The following is a 27,929-nucleotide window of genomic DNA, read 5'->3' as shown; positions in this document are numbered from 1 at the left end:
CCCTGGGCCTGCGTCCAGATTGCAGCTACATCCTGGCCGGGCCATCCGGGCTTCAGCCACCCACACCGGTGTCCTAGTCTCTACACAGGGGCCTTCTCAGATCTGCCAGTGAATGGCTGGAAAATTCTCTTGGGACTTGTTTGCTTCTCCTGCTCTGAAGTGCCCTCTCAGCCATTCGCCCACACCTGCCCATGGACCAATAAGGCTTCCCCTTCTCCTGCAGGTTCCCAACTGCCTCCCACCCACCATGACCGCAGGCAGACCGTGACTCTGTGTCACATGTTGTCTGGCCAGTGAGAACATTCTCAGGGACCAGAAACCGCAAAGCCAGCTCCTCGCCTCCCACAGGGTGGGGCCAGTACAAGGAGATTCTCAGCAAGTGTTTAAGCAGGCGGGAAAGGGGAGGCTCGACAGAGAAGGGGTTCAGGGGCTCACTGTCTCCAAGGTTGGGGAGAACAGTGCGTAATGAGAGTAGGGGTATTGGGCACCCCGTTCCAAGTTTAGGGAGCCTGAAGGTTCAAGTGACAGGGAATCTCTGCAGGTGGCTCCCAGGGCTGGAAAGGCCCATGGAGATCCCCCTTTGGCTGTGTTCAAACTTAGGGGGCATTAGAATTACCAGCAAGCCATTTAAAACGCATATTCCTTGACCCACCTCAACCTTGTGGGTTCAACCCTTAGAAAAAGGAGACTTCAGGAATCTGCATTTTAAGCAAACCACGGAGTTCCCATCCCCTTTCCTGATGTCTACAGGACCTCCCTTGAGCAACAGAGTCTCAGGTTAAATGTCCATAGAATGGATGAGGGCACTGAAGATCAGAGAGGTAAAGTGACTGGTTTGCAGCCACACAGCTTCTTGGAGCAGAGTGAAAACCAGAAGCCAGCCTGGAAGTCCCAGCCCTACACAACCCTACTGGCCTGGGTGCCCCGCTGCAGGCTCTGTGGCCCCTCCGAGGGCCAGGGTAGAAGAGATGAGAAATTCCAGGTCATGGGATCTGTCCAGCTCAGTTCCTGTCCAGCCACAGGGCCTTTATCACCAACACTCACTCGGGGCCACTTGTACCCTAACCCCTGCTCCTCGCTGGTCACATGACCCCCTCCCCTCTTCTCTAGACAACGGAACTCTCACTCACCATAGTCCTTCTTGCAGTACTTTTTCATGTTAATCTTCAGCTTCCCTTTGGAGGCCTTGCAGTAGGAATCACAGTCTGCAGGGGAGGGGAGAGCACAGACAAAACCTAATTAGGATGGCTCTGAATAGGCTGGCGGTAAGCGGGAGCCCGCCTCCCTAAATACTCAGAGGCCTCCGTAAATACCCAGAGGCCGGCGATACTCATGGGCCAGGCCAAGCTGACGGCCATTCATGGCAGGCCTGGCTTCTAAAGAGGAGCTTGGGACAAAAGGCCCCTGCCCAACCTACCCCCCACTCTGGCCTGACGAATCCTTTAGCCGCTGCTTGCAGCCCCCTTGGCCTCCGTGAGGGACACTGGGGGCTCCCGCATTGTGCCACCCAGGGCTTCTGAGCGCCACACAAATTCCCCCGTTCTTAAGACGCAAGTGGAGCCTGATTAAAACTGATAGAGGCCTCATTGTCACCCCGTGCCCCGGGTCTGTGTCAGGTGCTGGCTTTCATGGTGCAGAGCCTCTGGCTGGGGTCAGGCCCTAACAAAAGAGGTCACGGAGGAAATTAGCAGCCCATGAAGCATTAGAAAAACCCTTTGGTGTCCACTCTACTGGAGTGTGCAAATAAAATGCCCCCCGAAGAAGAGTTCAGTTCTAATGGGCCCTACTGCTGAGAGGCAGGGCTGCCCGGCCTGCATCCGCTGGGTATCGCTTTGGGGGCTTCCCACAACCCGAGCATGAGCTGGACAGGATGTGGGGGGCCCTGGGGCCTGCCAGCAACCAGACCTGCTTCTCCTGGGGGTGGCTTGTGGCAGCCCACAAAGTGCATACCTCCAACTCCAGCCTATTGCACCCTCCCCCTGCCAGCTCTTTCTGCTCTTTGGACAGGTGATACAATTCTTTTGCCAGGTCCGTGTGTGATACTCAGCGTAATGGGCAGCCCACCACACAGGCCCAATTCACCACTCCAGCCTGCCTTGGACTACTACTCAACATGCTGGATCTCATTCATTTCTCACAACCATTCTTTGATGTGTGGGTGTTACTCCCATTCTGCAGGTAAAAAAAAAACGGAGGCCACCCACCCCATGCATCCCAGACATCTAGCACCAAGGCTAGGTCTTGAACATGGGTTTGAAATGCCAAAATCACCATACTCTTGGTTACACCATGCTGTGTCTCAGTAAACACCAGTAGATTCCCCCTCAGTGTGAGAGGGTGCTAAGCTCAGAACTGGGATGAAGAGAACCCCATGTTCTAGCAACTCCCAGAATGTTGGCAGAGGAAGACCAGCCATGCTGGCCTGGGGATTGCTGGAGGGCTCAGTCTGTTTTAGAAGCAATGACAGCATGGGGTTGTGGAAATGGGTTGGGTGTGTGTCCTGGTGAGGGATGGGGTGGGGGGACTAGAAAGGTGAAAGGGATACACACACACACACACACACACACACACACACACTCACAAGTGACTGCCCAGGAGCAGGTGCCAGCCCCTTATTCTGCAGAGGGGAAAACCAAGTTAGGGGTAAGGATTTGCATGGGAGCACAGGACAAGGCCAGAGCACAAAGTCAAGCCTCCCAGTGCCACCTTCCCCCACCCCCAACCCATGGCTTAGATCTGTAAGGAATATTTAGAGATCACCCCAGAGTCAGCCTCTGGCCCCATGGGAGGTGGCTGCCTCCTTTGAGGTCCCAGGATATACTGACTAGTGCCTCAATTAAAAGAGAAACAGTTCCATCCCATTGCCCTGGGATCCACAGCCTTGCGGCTCCCTACTGCCTTCTTAGCCAACTTCCTGGGGCACCCAGATAAGAACCGTCTCAGGAAATAGGAAAAACAGCCCCTCTTCCTGCTTCCCTGTGGTCTGAGCTCTTGGATCCCCCACCCCAGGATGCCCTACCCAGGGAGCACCAGAGGCTGCAGTGCCAGTCCCTCCTGCCAGCTGGATGGCTAGTTGGTTATTAGAGTAAAGACTTCTTGAAATGCAGGGACTGGGTCATCCAGAGAGCATGGCCTGCATTCTACTGTGGCCTGGCCCGAAAGGTCGAGCTGTGAGGGGACGGTGGCCCAAACACAAAGATCAATGGCACTGGCAACAGCATCATCATACTGCACTTCACTGTTGGGAACAGCCGCTCTCAGCCACGTCTCTGCCAGCTCATGGAGTGACGCTCACAGCAAAGCCACTGCTATGGCTAAACCCAGGCTGTGCGTAAGTCCTTGTGGTCCTGAGTGAGCTGGCTGGAATCCCGCTCTGCTTGCTCCACTTAGGAAAGTGAACTGGAATGCAAGTGGTGCTGGGTGACGTTATTATAGGGACAGCCCTGACTGAACCCACTCTCATCACTTTTTTATTTTTTATGAAAGACATTGGCCTATGTCAGTTAGTACTTGCATTCTGGTCAGGAGGAAACCACCTCCGCCCTGCCTCCTGCATGGGTCAAGACACGTCACTCCATCTCAGCCCCGAGGTTGACAAACTGGGTCAAGAGATAACACTGGAGCACGTAAGCTCTTCAGAGCCTCAGAGCAACCCTATGAGGTAAAGATTGCCAGGTCCTATTTTACAGATGAGGAAACTAGAGATCAGAAGGGTTCCAGGGTGTGTGCCCCAAGCAAGCTCTGCACCGCAGAGTAGAAGGGAAGGTGGCTGAGTCCTGTGACGACCCACTCTTGCGCCTTCAGCTCCCACTTCCCCGCTTCCTTTTCCATCACTCTCCCTCCTGGTAACATCTATGGCTCTTCTTTTCAGAGCCAAGTCCACCTGGGACAGAAATCATCCTAGAATGTGTGGCATCCATCACTGCCTAATTAGCTCCAGCTCCAGACCCTACTTGACAAATCACAGCCATCCTTCTGAATATCAAGAGTCTGTGTTTCAATAATGGCAGCCCTCACATGGCACTAACGAGGCATGTGGCACACTGTCTACCCTGCCAATCAGCCTCATTTACAAATGAAGCAGTCTGGCTGCAGAGTCTGTATTCCTCACCCCAATCTTGGCTACACAGTGAAATTACTCAGGAACTTTAAAAAACACTGATGCCTGAGTCTCACCTCCAACACATTCTGATATCATTGGTTAAGGGGGCAGCCTGAGTGGCCAACGTTTTAAAGTTCTCCAGGTGCTTCTAATGTGCAGCCAGGGTTAGAAACCACTGTCTGAGCTAACTGTAGCTGTGAGAATGCGGACAGGGTCTCTGCACCCACGACTTGCACAGAGCACCCAACTTGGCAAAGGAAAGGTCTACACAGGTGAGTACTCACATAAAGAAACTCAAGCTGTCTGCCCCTAGAAAATAGTGTTGGCCTCTGAATATCTGTAGTCGTACTTGTGTGTGTGCGGTAAGGGGGTGGGGCGGAGGGCGTCCTACGTCCTTCCTTTCTGTCAGCCAGAAATTCAGTTCAGGCCAGTGTGCTTGTTGTTGTACAATGTCCTCTACTCCTTTCAGATCTGCTGCTTACAATTTATTGTGAGCTCCGAAAACAGGAAGACAAGCTTGTTAGGATTGTATGTAACACATGGGTAAATAGACTTGGAATGAGAGGCTGAAATGCTCTCCTTTGGGTAAAGTGAATAACCTCCAGAACATAGACACTGAAGCAGCTATCTGGCTGCTTGTGGACTCTTTGTTTTGGTGGTATTCCAGAGAATTGAGGTCATTGGAAAAGTAGTCCCTGGATAAGGGAAAATGTTCCTGTATTTTCTTCTTTTATCAAATATACACAAAGCTACAGAGACTGCTTCAAGATGGACAAACCACAGCTTTAAAATGTAGCTTTGACTCCTTCAAAATGGCATCTACTTGGCAGCCACCCATGTAGCCTCTCCTTGTTTTGTTCCAAAATAACTATAAAGATAATGGAAAAAAATGAAAATTCACACTAATGCCAAAAACTAAACTGATAGATGACCCAGTGTTGGAATCTGGGAGCAATCTCCATTAATTAAAGGCAGATGGTGGTGGAATAAGCAAAACCTGTCCAGGTTTTACCTCCGGACAAAGCTCTGTATCTGACGAATGAAAGGATCTTGAAAAAGGGAAAAATGACAGGGAGACAACAACCAGCAAATAAATGGGCAGGAATTGAGTGGGGGCACCGGAAGCAGTGCCCTCCTCCAGGGAGGAGAAGCTTAAAGGAGGGTAAGGACAGGAAGGACAGTGTTTGCAGTGGATATCTGAACTTGCATTTTTATCTAAATCACTGAGGTAGAGAATGAGAAAATTAAGCAGTAGAGGGTATCACCTCCACAGAGCAGAGTCAAGGGAAAAGGCTGGTAAGAATTAGGAACTCGAGTGGAGCTGCATACACTCCTTCCTCTTCCATCCAGCTTGAAGCCGAGATGGGAACCCAGCTGTCATGCTCGTATCAGGGTCTGCAATTTTTTTTTTTTTTGCAAAGTGCCAAACAATAAATATTTCAAGCTATGCAGGCCATACGGTCTCTATTATAACTATTCAAACTTTGTCACCATAGCTGGAAAACAGCTATAGACAATATGTAACCGAATGGGCATGGCAGACTAAAAAAATTCTAAAAAGACAAAGCCTCTGTGAAATAGAAAAAGAAAGCCATAAGGAAAGACGAGGCTGAGCTAAAAAGGCTCTATGATGACACACAAAAAAAAAGGGTGACATATAAGAGAAAGAAGACCTGGAAAAGCCAAAACCAAAATCTAAAAATCCACAGCACAATTAAAATCCACTTTGAAAGCAATAAAGAGAAATGATTCCCTAGAAAACTGATTCAGAAATATGGAGAATAAATTGGAGGAACTCTCCTAAAATTTAGAGGGAAAGGATAGAGACATGAAAACTGTGAAAGAGAAAACGATAAGGATATAAGTGACATACGATTGAGAGAGAACTGCAGCAGAGGCCAAATGGAATAGAAATAAGAATCAAAGACAGGATTCCTGAGCTAAAGACAGATCTACATACATGCAAGGAAAGGGCTCACTGAGTATTTGGAAAACAACAAGGAAAGAAGCCAATATCCAGACACATCATCACAAAACATATGAAATACCAGGATAAGGAAAACTACATATAGATTAAAAATTAACAAGAAGAAGCTGGCCAGATGATCATGGAGCAATGTCTATATGTCTTTAAGAGGGAAAAAAGTCTGTGACCCAAGAATTTTATACCTAGCTAGACTGTCTTACATATAATGCAGGCCACGATAAACGAAAGGCATTTTCAAGAGTGCAAGGGCTCTGAAAATATTCCAATCATGTATCTTTTGTGAGAAAAATACTTAAGAATGTTTTCCAACCAACTATAAAATGAATTTTAAAAAAGAGCTGAAGAGGGGAAAGTCATGGTATGAAGACACTGGTGGTGAACACTGAAACCAGTGAACATAAGAGATTTTAAATTTGGTTCTAAAACTGAAGGCAAATATCAAAATAATTTTAAAATGTTTCGAAAGGAACATAAGGCTATGTATATGTACATACAAATAACTTTAAGATTTTAGTCTAAAACTTTAGATCATATTAACAAAAACTAAGAAGTAGAATGAAGTGGAGAACACAACTCTGTCTTAAGTAGGTAGAATGCAAAAGATGCTATTTCACGCTTTATTCTGACAAATAAGAGCTATGAGATCAAATAGTGCTTTTGAAAAATCCAAAGAAAACCATGAAACACCAGAGAAGATAGAAAATAAACTATAGATAATATGTCAAAAGAAAAAAAAACAGGAAAAATGGAATATATAAAAAGCAATTGTGATAAATTAAGATTATATAAGAGCAACTATCTAAAAACAAAACAATGACTATAAGTGGATTCAACTCCACTGAAAAACTGATCAAAAAACATTAAATAACTGTTTCAGAGGGACATAATAAAGCAATTTTTTTTAAAGTTTACAACTTTAAAAGAAGTTGTAAGCTTCTTTAAAGAAGTTGTAAGTTTGTCACTAGGTAACTAAGAAATTCATTTAGTAATAAAAAAGAACGTTCTGTGTGGAAAAACATCTTATTAAAATATATTAAACAAAAATTGTTAGAAATTCAAAACGAAACAGACAGAAACAAATATATAATAAAAGATGCTAAAGTCATTCCAAGAAGCTGAAATTGTACAGGCCATATTTCCTGACCACAATGTAATAAATAGTATTTATTACTAAACAAAAAAGAATGAAAATAAATGAAGTGTATTCAATTCTAGAAGTAACAAATGAGCAAAACAAAAAACCCGAAGAAAGCAGGAGGAAAGAATAACAACAGAAGTAGACATTAATAAAGTAGGATACTGAAAAACTCAAGTTTCAAATACACCCAAGAACTGATTCTCAGCAAAGCCCCAAACTAACAAACTGAAAGAGAGAGAGAGAGAGAGACAGACAGAGACAGAGACAGAGACAGAGACAGAGACAGACAGAGACAGAGAAACACTGTCATGTCTAATTATGAATATAAGAGAGAAAAGAGACACATTAGGAAGTAATGAGAAAAGGTGAGCAGGAAGCTCCCTGCCCTGGCTCTCTCAGGGGACTCTCTGGGGCTCTGATCAAGAGAGCAGGTAAATATGAGAAGATCTGCAGGGGCCCCTGCACCAGGGTCACCTCCACTCCTACCCTCCTGCGCAACAAGATGGGAGCTGCCAGGAACAGACACGGGGACCGCCTGGCTCCCCACTAGGACAGCTCTGTCCCAGGGAGAGCCGCTGAGACCTGGAGGCCGCCATCTGCAGCTCGCAGCAGGCCCATCCTGGCTGGCTGGCATCCTGACTCCTCCTGGGAGCAGCAGACCCTTCCTTTTATTCCCCCCACCTGCTCCCCTGACCAACCCACAGACAAGAGCCAAGAGGGGGCCTTGCAGGCCCAATCCCAGAGGCCAAACCCCTCCCTCTTCTTCCTCCACCTTCGGTAGCTGGCTCCTCTGGTCTGCCTCCTGTGCCCAGGTGCCAAAAACCCTGCTGGGCAGGCCTGTGCGGCAGATCCAGATCGAAGCTCATCTCTGAGCATATGGCAGGCGGGGCCCAGTGTTCTCCGGTTGGGCGCTGCATCTGGCGACTCCCTTGGAGCAGGGCGGGGAGCTGGCCAAGGTCTCACTCTCAGCAGCACCCCTGCCTCTCTGCTTCTGGGCTGTCAGGCTTGGGAAGGTGGGGCTGCACGGGCAATGAATGAGGGACACCCAACCACCGAGGTCCATCTCAGGGCAGAGACCTGGAGGGCTGGGTGGGTTTCCAACTCCACTGGCTGGGTGCAAGGGAGGGGTTCCTGGTCCCCCCTGTCCCGGAGTGACAGAGCTCAAGGGTCTGGGGCTAGCAGGGGTACCCAGCTGGCTCTGCCTTTTTGGCTGGGCCACTCTGCCCACCGGCAAGTGATAAAAGACAGGTTAGGCCGTTCTGCCCAGAGAGAGTGTATTTTGGCTCCACTGGACCTAGAGCCACAGAGCTGCTTGGAATTCCTCATGCCAGAGTCCAATTTTTAGTGTGCGCAATTTTCAAGATGCTGCAGGTGTCCACAGGTTTCATAACAGCCATCGTAGAATGGCGGAGGCATTCCCTGTGAAGCCAGCTCTCCCCTCTTGGTCCTAGGATACAGGTACTAAACAACTCTCCCCCTGCTACGACCACCTTTTCAGCAACCTCACCTACAAGCACTTTGCCCAGGGTACAGCCACCTCTCTGGGAGAGCTGAGGTCTGAGGCAGCTCTTGAGTGCCCACTTGTCTCTCCAAGCTTGTACTGCTCTCATCCACCTACTCTATCACCTCCAAGCCCTACCTGCCTCAACAGCATAATGCCCATTTAACTTTGGGCTCTGGCACAGAAAGGCCAAGGACCCCCAAATGAGACAGCCTCTAGCAATCAACTGGCAGAGCAGCTGGGAGTGAGACGCCTTGCAACCTATAGGTGCAGATGACTGAAAAAAAAGCCCAAAGTGTTTGCAACATAGGTGGCAAAGGACTAGTGTCTTTATATGTAAAGAGCTCCTCTCAATCAATAAAAAAAAGATAAGCAACCTAAAATGCAAAGAGGAATCAGACAATTCACAGAAGAGGGAAAAAGGAGTAAAGAGAAGAAAAATGTTCTATGTCAAATATTCAGAGAAACACACCTTAAATCAACAGGAACATAGGACTCCTGTCTGGCAAACCGGCCAAGGCAAACACACACTCATACAACGTGGCTGGGAAGCAAACTAACACACACTTCCCTGAGTGCAACTGGCATCGAAAAGAGTGACACTCCTAAAATGAAAACAATGAGCAGGTAGAGAATTGGGAGTCGGGGGAGGAAGAAGTAGAGAATTACTTAGATACAAAGGCCAGTCTGAGGGGGTGACAGGATGACAAGGAGTCAGCCCTGTGAAGCACTCAGGGCAGGAAAGGGTGAGACAGATGTGAGGAACCAAAGAAAGGGGAGCCTGGACCTAGTAAGGGAGGCTCAGTGAGAGGTGAGGCTGCATGGTTTGCAGGGGTCCCCTGGGGACTTGTCAACTATGGCAGGATTTGGATTTATAAAAGAATATACTATGCACTGATAGGCTGGATGGTGGGACTATGTCTGGTTTTTAAACTGTCATTTTGTCTTATCTATATTTTAATTTTATTGCAATGAGGATACAATGTTGTGTTAGAAATTCTGAGGTGAGTCTCTCCTTTGATGAGGATGGGGACCACATACTTATGGATAGTGGGGATGAATCCCATAATGAGATGATATCTGTATTCAACAAGGTGACACTTGTATTCCTGACCCATGGGGCTTCTGCTGCCGAGAAGTGCTTGTGTGTATGTGCGGGTGCGCGTGCGCGTGTGTGTGTCTGCGTGTTCATCCTCTCCCAATTCCACAAATGTTAATACCAAGGGACAAAGAAAAACTGAGTTGTCAGCCAACTGTGTGCACAGTAAGGTAGTTGGGAGTGAGAACACTGTTCCAGCTAAAGTGGTCAGGGTAAGTTCCCCGAGGAGGTAACACAGGACTGAGACCCAAACGGTGCCAAGGATGGAGGGCCAAGAAGATCTGAGACCAGACAGTTCCAAGCAGGAAGAACAGCCTGTGCAAAGGCCCTGAGGCAGGATCAAACCAGGCATTCTCCAGGGACTGAATGAAGGCTGGGATGCCTTGCACAGAGTGAACAGAGAGGAGCAGAGAGATGAGTCACGCAGCCTTGAGGGGTCATGTGGGGCTGGATATGGTTTGGATTCTATTTTAAATGTAACACAAATACCTCTATGTTCTTAGTGCCTCAGAGGATTCTAGCCAGACCTGGAACACTTAGGGCTGCTGGATACTGGGTCTTTAATTGCATGGGCTGAGGGAGGCTGAGGGAAGGTCCCTGGGCTGCCCAGGCCCTCCTCATAGCTGAGGTTACCAGAACAGGATATCTACTCTGTACTGCAGTTACAAATAGCCAGTTTCCTTGCTCTTAGAAATCTACATAGTCATTCTGCCGTATGAGCCTCATCCTTTCTCAAGGACTGCAAATATATATTCCAGTGCAGAAGTATGGATATGTGTGCTTTATGCTGGTGAATTCGGCACTGGATCCTCTTCCTGTATGCAACTGGGGACCAAGGGGGTTCAGCTGGTTAGAGTAGTGGCTTGTGCTCTGGCACACACACACCCCACCCTCATGCCCCCCAGGGAAGCCCTGCTGTATTTGCTCCTTCTCAAGTGTGACCACTTTCACCCAGGGCTTCCCAGGAGATTCCCCTTGCTACACCTGTAGGGGAGGAGGCAGGCTCCTGGCAGGTCCATACACTGTGCAAGGCATATCCATGACCTTCCTTTTTTCCATTAGTTTTCCATAGAGAGCCACCCATTGTGACAGCCTCAAACATCAGGCCTGGGTCTGACAGATCTACAGCCTCCCCAACATCCACTCTCCTTTTTCCTAAATAGCAAGCCCCAATGTTTCCAACTTCAAATACCCTTCTTCAAAGACCATGGCCAGGTCCCCAGTTCTGGCCCTGAAGGTATAAGTCTAAGTCCACTGAGAGGGACTCCAGAGAAAGCAGTATTTTCTTGTACAACCCTGTGATCTGGGTCCCTTAACCATTCTGAGCTTCAGTTTCTCTGTCAGTGTCATATACATTCATAGGATTTAGGAAGAAATAACTATGGTGCAGTGAGAGCGATAAAGGAAGTCAGAGACAGTATCTCAAGGAGATGACCTTTCAGCTGGGACCTGGAAAGTGAGAAGGTGCTGCCAACTGGGTATGATGAGCTCAAGCCCCTCAGAAGGCCCCAGCTGAATGAGGGTGAATGGTGATAGAGCAGAAGGAAAGGTAGGGCCTCACCGATGGGCCTCAAGAGGCAAGGAGAGGAGCTCAGATCTGAGTGAGCTGGCCCCGGTCTTTGGTAGAAACTGAAGAACTGACCCAAACCAAGAAGCCAGTGGGTGGGTGGGGTAGGGGCAATGGAGCTCCCAACAGGAGCACTTCTGCCTCCAAGATCCTTTCAGGGCTACACTGTGGACCCAGAGCTGCGCAGCAGGCCAGAGAGAGAAGGTGCCCAGATGAACAGGACATCGGATCCACAGCCAAGACCTTGTCTGTGTCCAAGGTCCACGGCCTTGGGACATTTCCTCTGTTCACTGGTGGACTATCATTTGCAGAATGTCTGGAAAGAACAGGCCCAACACCCCAAGGATACTGGAGAAGCCAGAGACTCCACAGAGGGCCATTCACAGGTTCAGCCACCCCACTTTGGCGACCTTTCCCCTTGGCGACCTTCCTTGAAACTCATCCCTGTGTCACTTCCCCACGTGGCCTTCTTCTCTGCTCCCAAGCACAGCTGGGCACCTCTGTATTCTTAGTGCCCATCTCAGTGTCTGGATTTGTCTGTCTGCCTCCTCTCCCAGTGGTGAATTGAACCCTGGTCTCAACACCTGGCACAGTGTGGGTTACCACTGAATGCTTGTTGAACCCACCGGAACGTGCACTCTGGGCCATGTATGACCACGAACACAGCAGTGTAAAATAAGCCGAATGCAGTTGCTCCTGTAAGATACCAAGACTGCTTGGACCCACAAACCCACAAATGAAAGACACAGTCAGCTCCCTTTGAAATTCTGGAGACACCTGTGAGAAAGCCTGGGTCAAGGGCTCAGACATCTTTTAAACCTGCTAAGCCCTCTGACGACAAAGAGGGCCTGATCTGGGCTGGAGAGGGCTTGAGTAGCACTAGAAATCAGGGGGTCCCACCACCTCCATCGGGATGTGCACCTGACATCCTAAAAGCAGATTCCTCGAGGTCTGGATCTCAGGGCTTTTCTGCAGGTTGTAGCCTGCTCTCTTTGGGGTGTGGAGTATCCGCTGGACAGTTCGCCTCCACCTGGACCCAGGATACAATCCATTGCACCGGTGGGAATGGTCTATCTCAGAATAGTGATGAACTTCAGGGCTACAGGATGCTGGGCAGCAGTTAGCAGCGAGGCTATGGAGGAACTCAAAATGATGGCCCTGTGACTTTCAAGCTGTGTGTCTGCTGACACCTCTCTGAACCTCAGATTCCTCATTTATTAAATGGAGGTGAGAGTGTGTAATTCTCTGAAGTTCTAGTAAGATGAAGCCTGATATGGTAAGCACTAAAAAATGTTTGCTATCATTATTTTTACTGTAATTTAGGAGCCATGAAAAGAAAATCTTGTTGTAATCCTGGCTTACCCATTTAAAAAAAAATTTTTTTTTAATTTCTCGCTCAAGTACGTACTGACTGACCTTTAGCTATTCCGAAAAGCAAAGCCATCTTTAGGGCACCTGTTTCCTTCCCAGCACTTGTCAGTTACACATCATCCAGTTATAACTACACGCAGTGCAGTTACACATTTTCCAATTTGTTTATTTTCTGCCTCCCTCCCTGAAGATGAGGGCCACTGCCTTGTTCACTCCCCAGGGCCCAGGACACATATAAGCTCTTAATAAATTTTTGTTGAAATGGGGGCTCAGCCGCCACCACCTGTGGCCAGCAAAGTGACCTGTGGCCCCAGCAATTCCTTCACTCCCCTAGTCCAAGGGCGGAAAACACCAGGCCTTGCAAGGGAAACCACCCAGAAGAGCAAGTTTGTGTAAACAGCAGGAAAGCAAAGGCCCAAGGCAGGATTCTGAACGGACGGCAGAAAAAGACAATTTTGGAAAATGCTGCAAACAAAAAGCTGACATTTGGTGAGTGTGCTCCTTGCCTGGGGAGTACAGTGGGAGCCGATAAATCATCTTTCTCCAGGGAGGTTTGAAGGGCTTTAGTGTTTTGTTTGGACTTTAATAACGTAGATTCTGATTCTGCTGCCCTATTATGAAAATAGATTTGCAGATTTAGAATAATGGGCCTGGAATTCTGTGAGCAGCTCCTACAGGAGGAGCCAGGAAGGCCCTGACCTGGGGGAGAGGGGGTGTGAGCCACCTTCTACCAAGTCACCTGCCCTGGAAGCCCATCTTGTTTCAGTCTTGCCTGGTCACTGGTACCCCTGAAGGGAAAGGAACAAGCACACTGGGCTGGACTTTTGGAGCGGGGACAGCAAGCCAGGGTCTTGCTCCTGTAGCTGATGAAAGTGGTTGACTGGCTCCAGCCCCCTCCCTTCGGGCCAGGGCAGCCTACAGCCTGGTTTGGGGGTGGGGTGCTGGGCTTGGAGAGGTCGGGGCTGCACTGGCCATATGAGGCGGGAGAGCAGCCCCTCTTCTCCACTTGGAACAAGAGGGTGCCATGAGTCCCCAGCATGCTCTTTCTTCTTGCTGAACAAGATGGATTGGAAAACAAATTGGCTCAAATAAAGCATGTAATTAGATTAAAGCCTCTTGCCCAGAGCTTTCGGGGCTGCAAAAAGCCTTCCTGACTGGAGACAGGAGACCTCGGAGGGTTGAACCAGCTCCTGGACATCCAGAATTTTCCCTTGACTCTCAGATGCCCACCCCCAGTCCTCCCCAGCCGGTGTGAACTATGCTGAGGGGAAAATTTCTGCCACAAAGATGGCCCCAGACCCTGCACTGCCACCAGCCCCACAGGAGGTGGGGGTCACCTTGTTCCCTGCCTGCAGACCCCACCTCTTCCACAGAGGGTGACCATGTCCAATCCACGTGGCCCAGCTGCAGCTCAGCCCATCTCTAGCGTGAACACCTGGGACAGTGATACATCCACACCTGAGGAGCCCTCGCCGAAGCGCTTTCCACCAATAACACCATTTGAACAGCACAAGGACCTCTAAGGGGATCAGGCAGTAGTATCAGGACTGCCGTTTCCATTACACACATGATAGAAGTGAGGCCCGGAATGTTCAGTGTCCAGGGTCACCGGCCGGTGAGGGCACTTTCACTAACACCAGCTGCCCTTCACTCCAAGTCATGGTCACCCAGGGAGGTCTTTGCCATAGGCAACCTGATGACCATCAAGCAGTGACTCTTGACCTTCTCTTAACCAACTCTCAAGGGACCTTTTCTCGGCTTCCTGTCCTCAGGAAGATCCTCTGCATAACTGTCCTTTCCACTATCCATCCTCCTGCCACACCCCTTCCCAAAGAGTCAGCTTCCACCATGACACCCCTGCCCCTCCTCCCAGCAGCCAGCCCTTCGGAAATGCAGTTGTGATCGCAGGCTGCCAGAGAAAGGAAGGAGCACGTATGAAACTCAGGGTTCCTAGTTTGAAAGTCCTGATGATAAGCAACTTATCTCCAGAAGAAAAAAAATATGAGGGTCACCATAGGAGACACTGATGGGGAGCAAGTATGGAAGCAGGAAAAGCAAATAGGATTATGAGCCACCAGCTTTCCCATCCAAGCTCATGGCAGACATGACTAGTCAACCTCAGCACCCAAGGGAGCACAGAACTCAATAAGATGCTCCTCGTTGCTCAGTGGGAAAGCTGATACATTCTTGCCATCCCTTGTTTATTCTGTCATTTGCCACTGACTGATACACTGGACATGGGCCATGCAATCTGCCTTCTCTGAGCTGAAAAGGTATTTGAAGGTTGGTCCGCCCCTGTATCTCCTGTTGCCATCCCACTGCCTGAATCTGCCTCACCACTTATCTGAGGGTTGGAAAGGACTTTTGTCAGCTGAGTCTTGCCTGTTACTCCTACCAGATGGTCTTAGTTCCACCTACTGGAACTGCTCAGCACAAGCCTACCACCTGTTAAACCAACAGATGAGCCTTCGAGACTTTTGGAGAAAGTGCCCCTCCCTCCCAAGCCTTCCTGGTTCCTTAGACACCAAGGACATGGCTTTTAGCACCCCCGTCATGCTGGTCCCTCTTCTTAATCTCTCTGTTCCTCGGTTCTCTGATGCTGAGGCTTGAAAAGGCTAATCTTGCCTCCTCTTTACTTTATGGACATCTATGTTGAGTGTGCAAAAATCCTACTTAACTGGAGGCTGCTTACCTGCTTATATCAAGTCTCTGGAATACAGGTGAGAACCAGGAAGGAAGAGATCTAAGCAGACAAATTGCTATCACAAAGGAAATCCCTTCAGGCCTTTATTCACAGCTTAATTATCTTTTACATACAAACATTGATAATAAATGTTGTTACATGCATTCCTAGAACACAATTCTTACCATCTACATATTTAAAGGGTGAGGAGGCTAGAGATTGATCCACAGGAAGGAGAAACAGCTAGCAAACAGAGGACAAAGAGGCAGAACACTATGAAACTATGAAAAGCAGATGTAGAATACGTAAGGGCCATTTTGAACAGAGGCAAACAGTCCTGAAAAAGCTCAAGATTATGACTGCATTATATACAATCCCTTTTTGCAATGGCTGTATCATCCTGAAAGGTGAAATCATGTTCCGTGTGCATGGTTTAATAAGGCAAGAAAGTTGCTGATACATTTGGGAAAGATTTCCATCCACAATGGTTAAAATAAAAAAGGTACATGGCACATCAATGAATTACACCTCAGGCATCTTTAAAACCGTGTTCACGGGGGCTGCTCATTCCACAACAAAGCAAGATCCGTGGCAGATACTAAAATCCTCCCTGTCAAGACCAGACTCCATCATTTTCTCACATGGAGAACGAAGGTACTGTGGGAAGCAAAGAATTTTCTATATACTTCAGGTAACCGCAGACCCAAGGGCCCCCCTGCGGAAGGTGTGAGGAGTCTTCATATTCCAGGCAGAGGCCTGGCTGTCCTCCCCAAAAGCCACTGCAGGGCCTAGAGGCTGAAGGTCACCAAGCGGCCAGGGGATACCTGGACTTCATCCTTGCCCTGTCCTCCCCACCTGGACACATCTAGGGGACCTGTGGGACCCGCAGCCATGCCTGAGCTCCTGAGGCATCCTATTCTCTCATTCCAGTTCCCTTTGGTCTGTGGACAGTGGGTGGGAGCCAGGGAGACACAACTCTGAGCTGTGTCCTGCCCTCCCCACCTGGACACATCTAGGCTTTAACGAGATGGCCAAGCTCATCTTTTATACCAGTCTTCTATTTCTTAACTATTGCTTCTGTCTCCAGGAACTCTTTAGCCCAGGATTTCCAACTGGTGCCCCACATCTGTCTCCCACTTAGAGAACAGCCTCAGAGTTGTGTCTCTCTGGCTCCCACCCACTGTCCACAGACCAAAGGGAACTGGAATGAGAGAATGGTGTGCCTCAGGATCTTGGGCATGGCTGCAGGTCCCACAGATCCCCCAAGTGCTGTAACTGACTCACCGCTGGGAAATTCACACACAGGCCCCCTGGACAGGCTTTCCAGGACAATTCTGGTAGAAAAAAACTAACCAGCTTTCACCCACAAAGGAGGCCACATGTGTGGGAGACACTATCTGGCTCAATTCCTGGCACCCAAAAGCACCAGCTCCTGTAAGAACTTGGAAAAGAGCTACTTGGGCCCCTGAAACAAGTCACCTCAGAACCTTCTGATTTCATGAGCCTCTGCTCTGAGGAGGTCAGGCTTTGTGGTCACCCTGAGGTCTAATCGAGCCCCTTTATCACCCTCCCCACTGTAACATGCTCATCCAAACCTTGAGCCACACAGCAAATTCAAACATCTTTTGTCAGAGTCAAAAATCAAAACTCTTGCACCAGAGATGAGCCCTGTAAACTCCAGGAGAGACTTTAGAGATCTGCTTGCTGAGGATGAGCTGCCTGGCTGAATGAAAGGTGTCTGACTGGGGCGGATGGGGGTGTCCTCAGCGCTGAGAAAAAGACATGGAGACCAAATCTACATCAGAGCCAGAGGAATACAGCCCCCTAATCTTTCTTCAAGGTGCAAATGCTGCCATCCCTAGGGGTTTTGCTTGAGGGCCCCACATTGTTTCTAGCTATGCCGCTGCTTCTCCTTACCTGCCATCAATGTCATCAGGAAACAGCAGCCCATCCAGAAGGGTGACGAGCCACCTTCGACTTGGGGCTTTGAATGAGGGCAGAACAGACACAGCAGGCTCTGAGCCAAGCCTGACATTGGGAGGCCCACAGAATGCCATGTGGACACCTGCTGACAAATGTACACCTGGATCTACTCTAATAGGTAACAGTCTGAGTTAGAAGCCATCTTTCTTGCATAGTAAAATCATGGTCCACTGAACTCAGAGGTCCATATTCCATCATTTCTGTAACCCCAGCACCTAACCCAGGCCCTTGGTAAATGTGCAATTGATGAACGAATGAAGAGAAAATGAACAAACAGACAAGTGCGCAAATCTTTGAACTGGAATTGCCAAGGAAGGCTGGGAGTTTGGTGCGGGGAGCGGGGTTGGGGGATGCGTGGGCCCTCAAAATCACTACCAAGCCCAGCTGAACAAGAAATCCCCATTTTCAGCCTGTAGCCCAGACGAGGCCAAGGGAAGGATTTATAGAGCACAGGATCCGTATTTCATAAACCCTTCCAAATTGCAGAAAAGGCTGCACCTGCCTCCGTCAGTCTGCGGCTGCTAATCCGCTGTAACAGTTCTGTGCCCTCCATTCTGTCTCCCACTCGGAGGGCAGAGTTATCCCGTGTATTCGCCTTTAATAAGCTGAAGCCATTCGGGCACTGTATTCACTGGTATCTGCTCCCACAGGGCCCGCCCCACGGGGTCTCCTTGTCGGCTCTCCGAGTGAACAGGGGATTTTGTGTTCGGCAGGGAAAACAAAGCTGTCCCAATGGGGATCCGGTTGGCTCCCGATACGCTTCTCCAGTGAGAGCCAACAGTGGACACAGCCTAGAGTTGCTGTCAACACTAAAGAGTGATTCAATGGAGTGGAGGAGGGGGAAGCTAAGCTGGGGATCCCTGGGAAGGTCGTGAAAGGGAGGGATGTTTGTAGCCCCATAGCATCCTCCCAACTGGTTAAGCCAATGCCATTGAGGTCATGCCTTACAACCTGGTGTCACCTTTGCTTAGTTCCCTGGGTGGGCCTACACTCCAAACCTAGGCAGCTGTCATGCAGGATGCACTTCCCTCAGCCAGGACAGGGCTAAACTGCTTCCTTTACAGAGAAAAGGCCCTTAAAGTTCACCATCACTTTCTGATGCCAATAACTGCGGTCCCATAATGAGAGGTGGCCACAGATGCCTGTGAAGTCAGCAGGATGAACAAAAAGGTCTGTGGCGAAGACCATGTGTGGTTCTCAAACACCATTTCATTTTCCTCCGGGCCTGACAGACTATTTTACCCAGTACCCCTTGCAGTTAGGTGTTGTCACGTCATAGAGTTCTAGCCAATAGGACATAGGTAGAAGTGATGCGTGACGCTTTCAGGCCTAGCCCAGAAAAGTCTCCCATGTGCTCCCCTATGCTCTCCCTCTCCGAACCAGCAATGACTCCGAGGCCCTAGGGCATGGCAGAGCCACATGACAGGAGCAGCCTGGATCCCTGACTCACTGCTTAGAAGGGAGCCACCCAACCAGGAACACCTGTGACGGACCGTTGTCTGCTTGTTACAGCATGTAGCCTGCCCTGACCAATACAGGACCAATACCAGAAGTAAAGAGAGTTTGAATTAGGAGCAGCAGCAGCTGCGATACACATGGGAAAAGAGAGAGATACGAAAGATATCATAAGACTGGCATTACTGAGTGACTGGCTGGATATGAGAGAGAGAAAATACCGTACCCCAGAGAATAATCACCAAGGCTTTCTACGGTGCAGGGCTACTAGAGAATGGACAAAACAGAAACCCACAGAAGGTCCCCAAATCCCAATAAAACTTGCTTCCTTGCAAATAATTTACCAAATAGAGCAGATGTGGCTGGTGCCCTCCTCAGACCCCCTCTACTGGGCCAGTACGCCCAACTCCAGCTGCTGCAGGTGCTAGCAGCTGATGGTTCACACTTGGACGTTCCCTGAAGGCTTGCCCTTGGCTGATGAAAATTGTTCTGCTTGGAAATATCTGGGAGGTCACATGCACCCCTCCCCAGGGGGTAGTCCACAGCCAATGGCCAGCTACATGGGCAGGTGTAACTGCCCAGCCCTCTGCTTTTAAGAAGGACAACTTCTTTAATGTGATTCCCTCTCCAGAGCTCTCCATGGGCTCATGTTGAGACCAGACTTCCAAACCCACATGTTTCCCTAGCTTCTTCCCTGCCTGTCCTGCTTCCCCCACTCCCTTATCGGTTTCTCCTGAGAACATCCCCTCACTAAACCAACTGCACAAGAATCCCTGTCTTGGGGCCTCTGGGGCCCCTAAAACATCATGGCCCCTGGTAATCCCAATGAATGGCTGGAATTCCATCTCTTGTCCCATCAGCAGTACATTTGCCACGAAAGAAAGAAGGATGGGGTGAAGTCCAGAGCCAGGACAATCCTGGACTATCGGGCCTATGGAGATTACCACCTTCTCAGCGGTCTCTCCACCTGGTGAAGATGGACGCTATGGTAAAGAAGTCATGGCCTGCAGGGAGATTTTAGATGTTCGAGGTACAACTTCCCAACCCTGGGGCTGAAGGAAGTCCCGATCCTGGGGCCTCACGGGACAGAAGGGATGGTTGGCCAGGAAACTAGGGAAGTGTCTTAACCTGCTGGGGGTGGGTAGGAAGTCAGACAGATGACAGTGGGTGAAAACCTAACCCAGTATGGCTTGAAGAAATTTTTAAAGCAGCTTCACTAAAGCTGTGGCCCCAAACATCCATGAATTTCTAACCTCTCTTCAGCAGGAGGAATCTTTCCCAAGCCTCCAGGTCTCCTTTCTCTCCACAACTTAACCACCTGAAAGGGAGCTTGCTTGAGGCACTACAGTCAGTGGAAAGCTGGGACACCTGGGTCCTCCCCTCGATTCTTCCATCCACCCTAGGGCAAGTCACTGTCCTCCTCTGAGTCTCAGTCTCCCCCTCTGTCACATGTGGAGCCATATTGGATGATCTGTCCCTAGGTTTCCTATTGGTATCAAGATTCAAAATTCCACTCCCGGGATGCCTTTCAGGGGGAACGCTGAGAAATATTTAATAACCAGCTCTCTGGGAAGAAAAAGCATTTGATTTGTAGCATGTGCCAATTTCTGAGGTGTAAATATTCCCATCACGGCCAATTTCAAACTACCAGCAGGATGCCCTGAACACTGAGCTGGGAAGAGATGCCCACAGTCAACAATCATGAGCCAGGGTGAGCAGGTACATGCTGGCTTCAGCACACCACTGATTTTCGTACACCTCATTGCACAAAATAAATTAATTTCAGACCCTGGTTCATTTCTAGTCTCTGCAAACAAAAAGGCTTTCTCCTTTCCTCAATTCTGCATTACACTTTACTCTTGAACAGAGACCACAAAACAATACAAATGACACCCACCATCATCTTCCCTAGGGAGAAGCTGACCTCCCCAGTGGAAGGAACAGGAAGGGGGCCACTGAATGAAAGCTCCACCCTCTGCCCTAGGAGGCAAAGATGCAAGGACCGTGTTCTGTGTGGTCATACCTGGGGTCACAGCAGGAACTTGCAATACATGGCCGTACCCATACTTTTAGCAGCAGAGGGACAACACAGCAGACAGCAGCGTCCCATTTAATAGTAGGTGGGGGTTGGGGCTGAGGAATGTCTGAGCATCACACCAAATGTGGTAGGAGGCAACTGGCAGCCTCCCTGGCTTCAAGGCCAAGTTGGTCCTCCCAACACTGAAGGTTCATGTCCACACCCGGAAAATGGGCAGATGACGTCCCAATCCATTCTCCTCTTCTCCTTTCCGTCCCCAAGTCTAGGCACCTTCTTGGTCCAAATCCCCCCCATGGTCCCCTCAACAAAGCCTAGAAAGAGCCCCTAGGGCAAGGGCTCTGTGGCTACCAGCCCTGCAACCACAATCAGCCTCCCGACCAGCTGGGACCAGAGAATTCTGACTTGGGAGGGAGCCAAATCAATCATTGAGCCCAACTCCTTCATTTCCTTGAGAAGACTGAGCCTAAGCTCTCAAGTGACCTTCAGGGCACTTTAATTGGGGTGGAGGACTGTCACAAAATACTCAAAACCTATGCTCTTAAGTAAATGATTGTTTTTAACAATGTTGCTATGACCACCTGCTATGGACTGAATTGTGTCCCACCAAAATGCCTATGTTGAAGCTCTAACCCCCAGTGTGGGAAGGAAGTGGGGTTAGATGAGATCGGAGAGGTGGGGCCCATGAGGATGGAATTAGTGCCCTTACAAGAAGAGACACAGAGAGCTCTCTCCCCACCATGTGAGGACACAGAGAAAAGTTGACAATCTACAAGCTGGGAAGAGGGTCCTCTCTAGAACCCAACCATGTTGGCATCCTGATCTTGAACTTCCAATGTCCAGAACTTCCATCTTCAGAGAAAACTAATTCCTCTCATTCAAGCCACACAGTCTATGGTGTTTTGTTTTGGCAGCCTGAGCAGACTAATATATTGTAAGTCTGGTAGAGTATTTAAGATATCAGAGGGACCACTGCGGTGCTGCCCAACTCCCAACTCTGGAGGTGGGGACTTTATACCAGTTCAGTGGCTAGTGGGGTTCTCCCCCAGCAGAGCTGACAGCATTCTGGATGGGAGAGAAAACTGACCGTACTGAGGGCTTCAGGCCAGGGTGCCTGGCACAGCCTAGTTACTGTGCACCCCTTCCCACCAGTGCCCAGCCCAGGACCTCAGCGAGAATCCCCAGGGGAAGTATCAAACACAGCTCTGGGCAGGGGCCACCCTGAGGGTAGGGTGCATATCTCTGCATCTACCCTGCCTCAGCCTAGCAATGTAGCCTGCAAACACTATTCCCCACCCCACCCCACCCCGCTGCCTCTACCAACAAGGACCTTATGACATCTGTGTGACACAGGGGCGGGTCCTGGAGATTCCAATCCTCTCTCTCACTGACACCTGTCACTCATCCCACTCCCATCAGCCATTCCCCTTGAGTTCCCAGAGGGAAGAGCTCCCAAGAAGGGCTAACTATTTTGCCCCTGCAGGCTCCCCTAGCCTCTTTGCACATCCCTTTATCCTCCTGGAGGCTGGTGGCAGCTCCACCTGCAAAGGCCCTGCCACAGGGAAACAATGGGGGCCTCAAACCCACAATGCAAATGGCTTCCTTTGTCCTCCCTGGGGTGACTGAGGCCTCTGGCTGGGGGTGGGAGCACCAGAGTTTCTCCTAGCCCTGCTCACCCCCATCCTGACCTCTGCCCTGGGCCCTTTGTGCAGATTCCAAAAAGGGGAGAGAATGAGGGGGAGGCGGGGAGAGTGAGGAAAGTCGGGGAATAAGGAAGCTGCTGGAGTGGGGTGGAGAAGGAAGACAGAGGGAGAGGACACAGAGAAAAAGGCAGAGGAAAGGAGAGTCAGAGAGTGAGAAAGAATGAGAGAGAGACTGCTTCACACAGGCTGCCCAGAGCAGCGTCTCCTGCCCTAGGGGAAGTAAACAGTAAGTTGGACCATGTGAAATTGCCATTTTTGTGGGTTACAACCGGTCATATAAAATGGCAATTCCATTCAGTCCAACCTAATACTTAACGGGATCAGTTCAGTCTCCAGCCAGGGCAATGAGCAGGTTCCACTCACAGGTCCCATGTTCTCGTGGCTCAGTCTCTGGTTTCCTTTCCTGGCGTGTTCTGGGGAACTAGGCTGATGTCAGGAAATCTGAGTTTAATCCAGTGGTTCTCAACCATAAGCTGTTTTTCCCCCAGGGGAAAAAGGCTAGGGGCTAGGGGAGCCTGCAGGGGCAAAATAGTTAGCCCTTCTTGGGAGCTCTTCCCTCTGGGAACTCAAGGGGAATGGCTGATGGGAGTGGGATGAGTGACAGGTGTCAGTGAGAGAGAGGATTGGAATCTCCAGGACCCGCCCCTGTGTCACACAGATGTCATAAGGTCCTTGTTGGTAGAGGCAGGGGGGTGGGGTGGGGTGGGGTGGATGTTGATTATCACAACATCCAGAGTACGGAGGCCAGGGATGCTGTGCAACAACCCAAACGCCACAATCAAGGATTCTCCAGCCCTGTTGTTACCAGTGTTGACATTGAGAAATCTTGCTTCAGACCCTTGATGGGCACCTCGTATCACTGCTGAGTGCCTTCTAGCTTCCATACCTTCTTTTCCCACAATGGAGAAGTGTGGCAAAGATTTACACTGGTGTCTCACTCCCTTGTTCCCTAAGCTGTGGAGTTCCCCCTTTCTCACGGACAGTCCCCTAAAGGAAGCTCAGAGCCTGCACCCCTCAGTCCCAAAGCCATTAGGTTGGCCAAAGTTTGGGCTGGACTTGGCGCATGGGCCTGCCTCTTTAAGAGCATGAGCTTAAGGATGACAGCAAGTAACATGTGGGTAGCACTTTTTATTTGACACGCCAATCCACATGCATTAAATCCTCAAAAGCAGCACACGCCTGGGGACCCATGCACTTCTAAATATAATGCTTTGTAAAGCACAGTATTGTATAATGCTTTAATAATTAAACCACTGAGCAAACCAGCTATGAAAGACATTTGGGGGATAACCAAGAAAGTTTGAAGATGGACTAAGTATCAGATGATAGTAAAGAACTGTTCATTTTTGTTAGGTGTAATAATGCTGTTGAGCAGATACGGGAAACTTATTTTTCAGAGATGGCATTCTGAAATATTTAGGGGTGAAATGTCTAACCTTTTCTTTAAAAATATTTCAGCAAAAGAAAAAACTGTTAAGCAAATGAGGCAAAACATCAATTATGAAGTTAGGTGATAGGCATGGGTGTCCATCACTCTATTCCCTCCACTTCTCTTTTTCATAATAAAAAGTTTAACGATTAGTTAAATCAAATTAATTCAAAATATAGTAATGTATAGTACAACTCAGAATTTGGGATAAATTTTGTCCTAGGATGGGCTAAATTTTAGCATGAAAAAAGAACCAGGCAAACATTTCCTATGATCAGATAGAGAATGCTTGCTGACGAGAAAATAGCTTTCTAAATCCTCAGCTGCAACCATTTCAACATATGTAACTAACAAATGAGATGGTTATCGAAGAATACAACAGTATCTCTCCTCAATACTTTCGGAGAGAACATAAGAATTTTATCTTTGATACAGGAGTTTCTCAACCTCAGCACTGTTAGCATTTGTGGCTGGATAATTCTTTTTTGTGGGTGGGTGCTCCTGTGCGTTGTAGGATGTCTAGCAGCATCCCTGGCTTCTACCTGCTGGCAGCACTCTTCCTCCGACTGTGACAATAAAAAATGTCTCCAAAAATTGCCAAGTGTCCCTTGGGGTCAAAATAGCCCCTGGCTGAGAATCACAGAACTATATGAACACAATGAAATAATTTATTTGCAATGTTCTGTAAACCAGTCCTTTCACCAAAATTGACCCTCCATGTGTAACCTACTGTGTAATCTCCTTTGGCAATATATTGTATCTTTCCATTTCATATTTAAATATCGTCCTACAACATAATTATATGGATCTCCCATAACTGAGTAACTAAAACTCAATTTAGTTGTTTCCCTCTTTTGTTATTATAAACAATGCTGCTATAAGCAACCTTGCAGCTAAATCTTGGCACACATAAATATTTCCTAAATATCTAGAAGTGAAACCACCAGGTCAAAGATACATTTTGATACATAATGCCAAACCACCTTTCATAAAAGTGGTACCAAGTTACTCTTCCATTACCAGAGTAGGTGTGTGCCTATTTCCTATGCCTATTTTCCCAACCCTTTCAACACTGTAAATTACCTTGTTTTCTAAATGGTATCAGTTGAATAAGGTTTTAAAATGGTATTCTTGTTAACGTTATTTCTTTATTACTAGTGAGTGCAACACTTCAGATGCTTAGTGCCATTTGTACAAATTCTGTAAATTTCTTTCATTTTCTCAGCCCAACTTTGTATTAGGATTTCTCTCTCTCTTATTGAACTGTAAAAGCTCTTTATTTATTGAGGATATTAATCTTTGGTCATCCATGTCACAAATATTTCTTCAGCTTTTAGTCTGCCTTTTATGTTGCTTACAGAGATTTTTGAAGTACAGAAGTTTTCTATTTTTATCAACTTAACATCTTTTCTTTCATGATTTCTGACTTTGGTATCATATCTAGAAAGCCCTCCTTACCTCAAGATTATATTGGTACTGACATGTTTTATTCTAGAACTTTTAAGGATTCATTAAAACATAAATATTTAATCCACTGGGATTTATGTTGGTTTGTAGCATAATGCAGAAATTTAATTTTATTATTTTAAAATAAATAGCCAGTTTTCCCAGCACCATTTACTGACTGATTTATCCTTTTCCTCACTGATTTATAATTACAGCTTTACTATATACTGTTCTTATGTTTATAGTTGAGTCTATTTCTGGACTTTCTACTCAGCTTTCATGATTTCTCTCTGCCTATGCCAATATCACACTAATTTAAATATCTTGTTTATAGTATTTTAAAAATCTGGTAGGGCGAGTCACCCTTCATTACTCGTTTTTAAAAAAGTTATTGGCTATTTTCACTCATTTAATTTTTCTAGCTGAACTTAATCATGTTTTATCCAATCAGGATTTTGACTGGAATTATACTAAATTTATAGATTATTTCAGGGAGAATTAACATTTTACTATTTTGTATCTTGCCCTCCCAGAATATGGTCAGACCTTCCATTTCTCTTCATCTTCTTTAGTGTCCCCAAGGAAAGTTGTAATTTTTTTTTTTTTAAAGAATATACACTGTGCTTTTATTGCTACATATATTTGTGTAGTTGATACTTCTGTTGCTACTTTAATTGAGATTTTGTTTCCATTATCATAAAAATGATATGCATTTATTGAGCACTTACTACAGGCCAGAAATCCCATTATGTGCTTTTTACTGACTATGTCATTGTTTTGGAACTAGTTATTGCTGATATATAAGAAAAATTACTGATCTCTTTATGTTAATTTTGTAATGGCCTCCCTGCAGAATTCATTTACAATTTTCAGCTGATTCTCTACAGGCACGTTTTTATGATGCGAGGACTGTCCTGTGTGTGAGGAAGGCACTGTGGATTTCCCCCCTCTACCTTCCCCCATTTTCTGATACCAGTTGATTTATCGGCCTTGTGTCACTCGGGCCACCTTCTGACAAAGGGACAGAGCTCTGCTAACTGGTTCTCCAATGCCCAGATCCTATGGCCTCAGCCATGCCAGCCCCACACGCCAATTAACCACATTTCCAAAAGCCACTTTAACTGGTACCTGCAGAAGACAGTGGCTTTTAACTGGCTGCTCCTTCATCTCTATCTTGGTTTCAGGTCCCCTATGGATGTGTGAGCTTGTCTTTTCTTGGTAGGATGTTATCACACAGTCAGGAATATAAAAAAATTGATCCTAAATTGACCAACCAGCCTAACGACTGAGAGACAGAATGACAGAGAAGTCAATGCCACTCAGATTCTGAAGCCAGGAGACCTCAGCTGGAATGCCAGCTACTTATTAGTGTTCACTAACCTCTCAGTGCCTCCGTTTCCTCCTATGTAAAATAGGGGTAATAACAGTACCTACCCTTGTGTGAGTGGAAGAGATAATTAAATGGTTAATAATTGAGAAGAGTGCCTAGCACAGAGTAAGCATTATGAATATGTCATCGCCTCCTTCATTTAGCCAGAATTTATTTCTCTTTTATCGTGGGTCTGTTCCAATCTCTTTTCAGGGTAAAAATTATCTGATGGTCATTTCCTAAACAGCTAATCCTGGACAGCCTAACGTTCTATTTCATACCACCCTTTGAAAACTAGAGCCTTGGTCAATTAACAGATCTCCTTCTTATAAGTGACGTGGGTTGGCTGCACGGTCAGCAATCCTATCTCTGGCCAGCAGTTTCCCCTATGAATCCACTGTTGCCTTTCTCCTATGCCAAGGGGGTACCAAGGCCCCCTTCCTTGGGGTTCACATGGCTCCAAAAGGAGAAAGAGGCTGCAGGCTATGCGACCAGACCATTCCTACATAACACATGCCCACGTGGCCAGTGCTGTATGTCTGGAAGGCAACAGAAGACATCTGCTACTTCCTGTGTTGGCTGGGCTATTCCTGCCTGGAGATGGGGTGGGGGATGGTGCCAAGAGACACACCCCGCCCTTGTAAGTCTCCCAGTGAGCAAGGGGAGAGGAAGGCAAGCATGTCCCCACTACTCCCATGCCCCAGCACCCAGTCCCTATGCCTCCTGCTCTCCACTCATCTTGACCAGACAAGCCAGATTCGCTTTACCCTTGGTCTTTAACTTCAAGCACCTGACTTTTTTTATTTAATTGTGGTAAAATACATGTAAAATAAAGTTGATCATTTTAGCTGTTTTTAAATGGTTCGATTCAGTGGCATTAAGTACATTCACACTGCTGTAGAACCCATCGCCACAATCTAGTTCCAGAATTTTTCCATCGCCCCTAAAGGAAAGCCCTGTACCCATCATCAGTCACTCCCCATTCCTCCCTTGTCTCACCCCCTGGTATCCACTCATCTAATTTGTCTCTGGATTTGTTTATTCACGACATTTCACAGAAA

At 47.9% G+C, this 27,929-nt stretch overlaps 1 protein-coding gene across 1 annotated transcript in view; it reads right to left on the bottom strand.

The window, feature by feature from the left end:
- Positions 1-1,122: 1,122 nt before the first annotated feature.
- The window catches only part of NTN1 (netrin 1), a 159,193-nt gene continuing 132,386 nt past the window's right edge, over positions 1,123-27,929 (bottom strand). The window contains exon 6 of the mRNA XM_011359119.2: positions 1,123-1,205. Coding sequence (XP_011357421.1) covers positions 1,123-1,205 — 83 coding nt within the window. The remainder of the gene's footprint in view (positions 1,206-27,929) is intronic.

The sequence above is a fragment of the Pteropus vampyrus genome, unplaced genomic scaffold, assembly GCF_000151845.1.
Source record: "Pteropus vampyrus isolate Shadow unplaced genomic scaffold, Pvam_2.0 Scaffold44, whole genome shotgun sequence".
Classification (NCBI taxonomy): Eukaryota; Metazoa; Chordata; class Mammalia; order Chiroptera; family Pteropodidae; genus Pteropus; species Pteropus vampyrus.
Note: the sequence above shows the minus strand (reverse complement) of the source record. Positions and strands in the feature narration are given on the sequence as shown.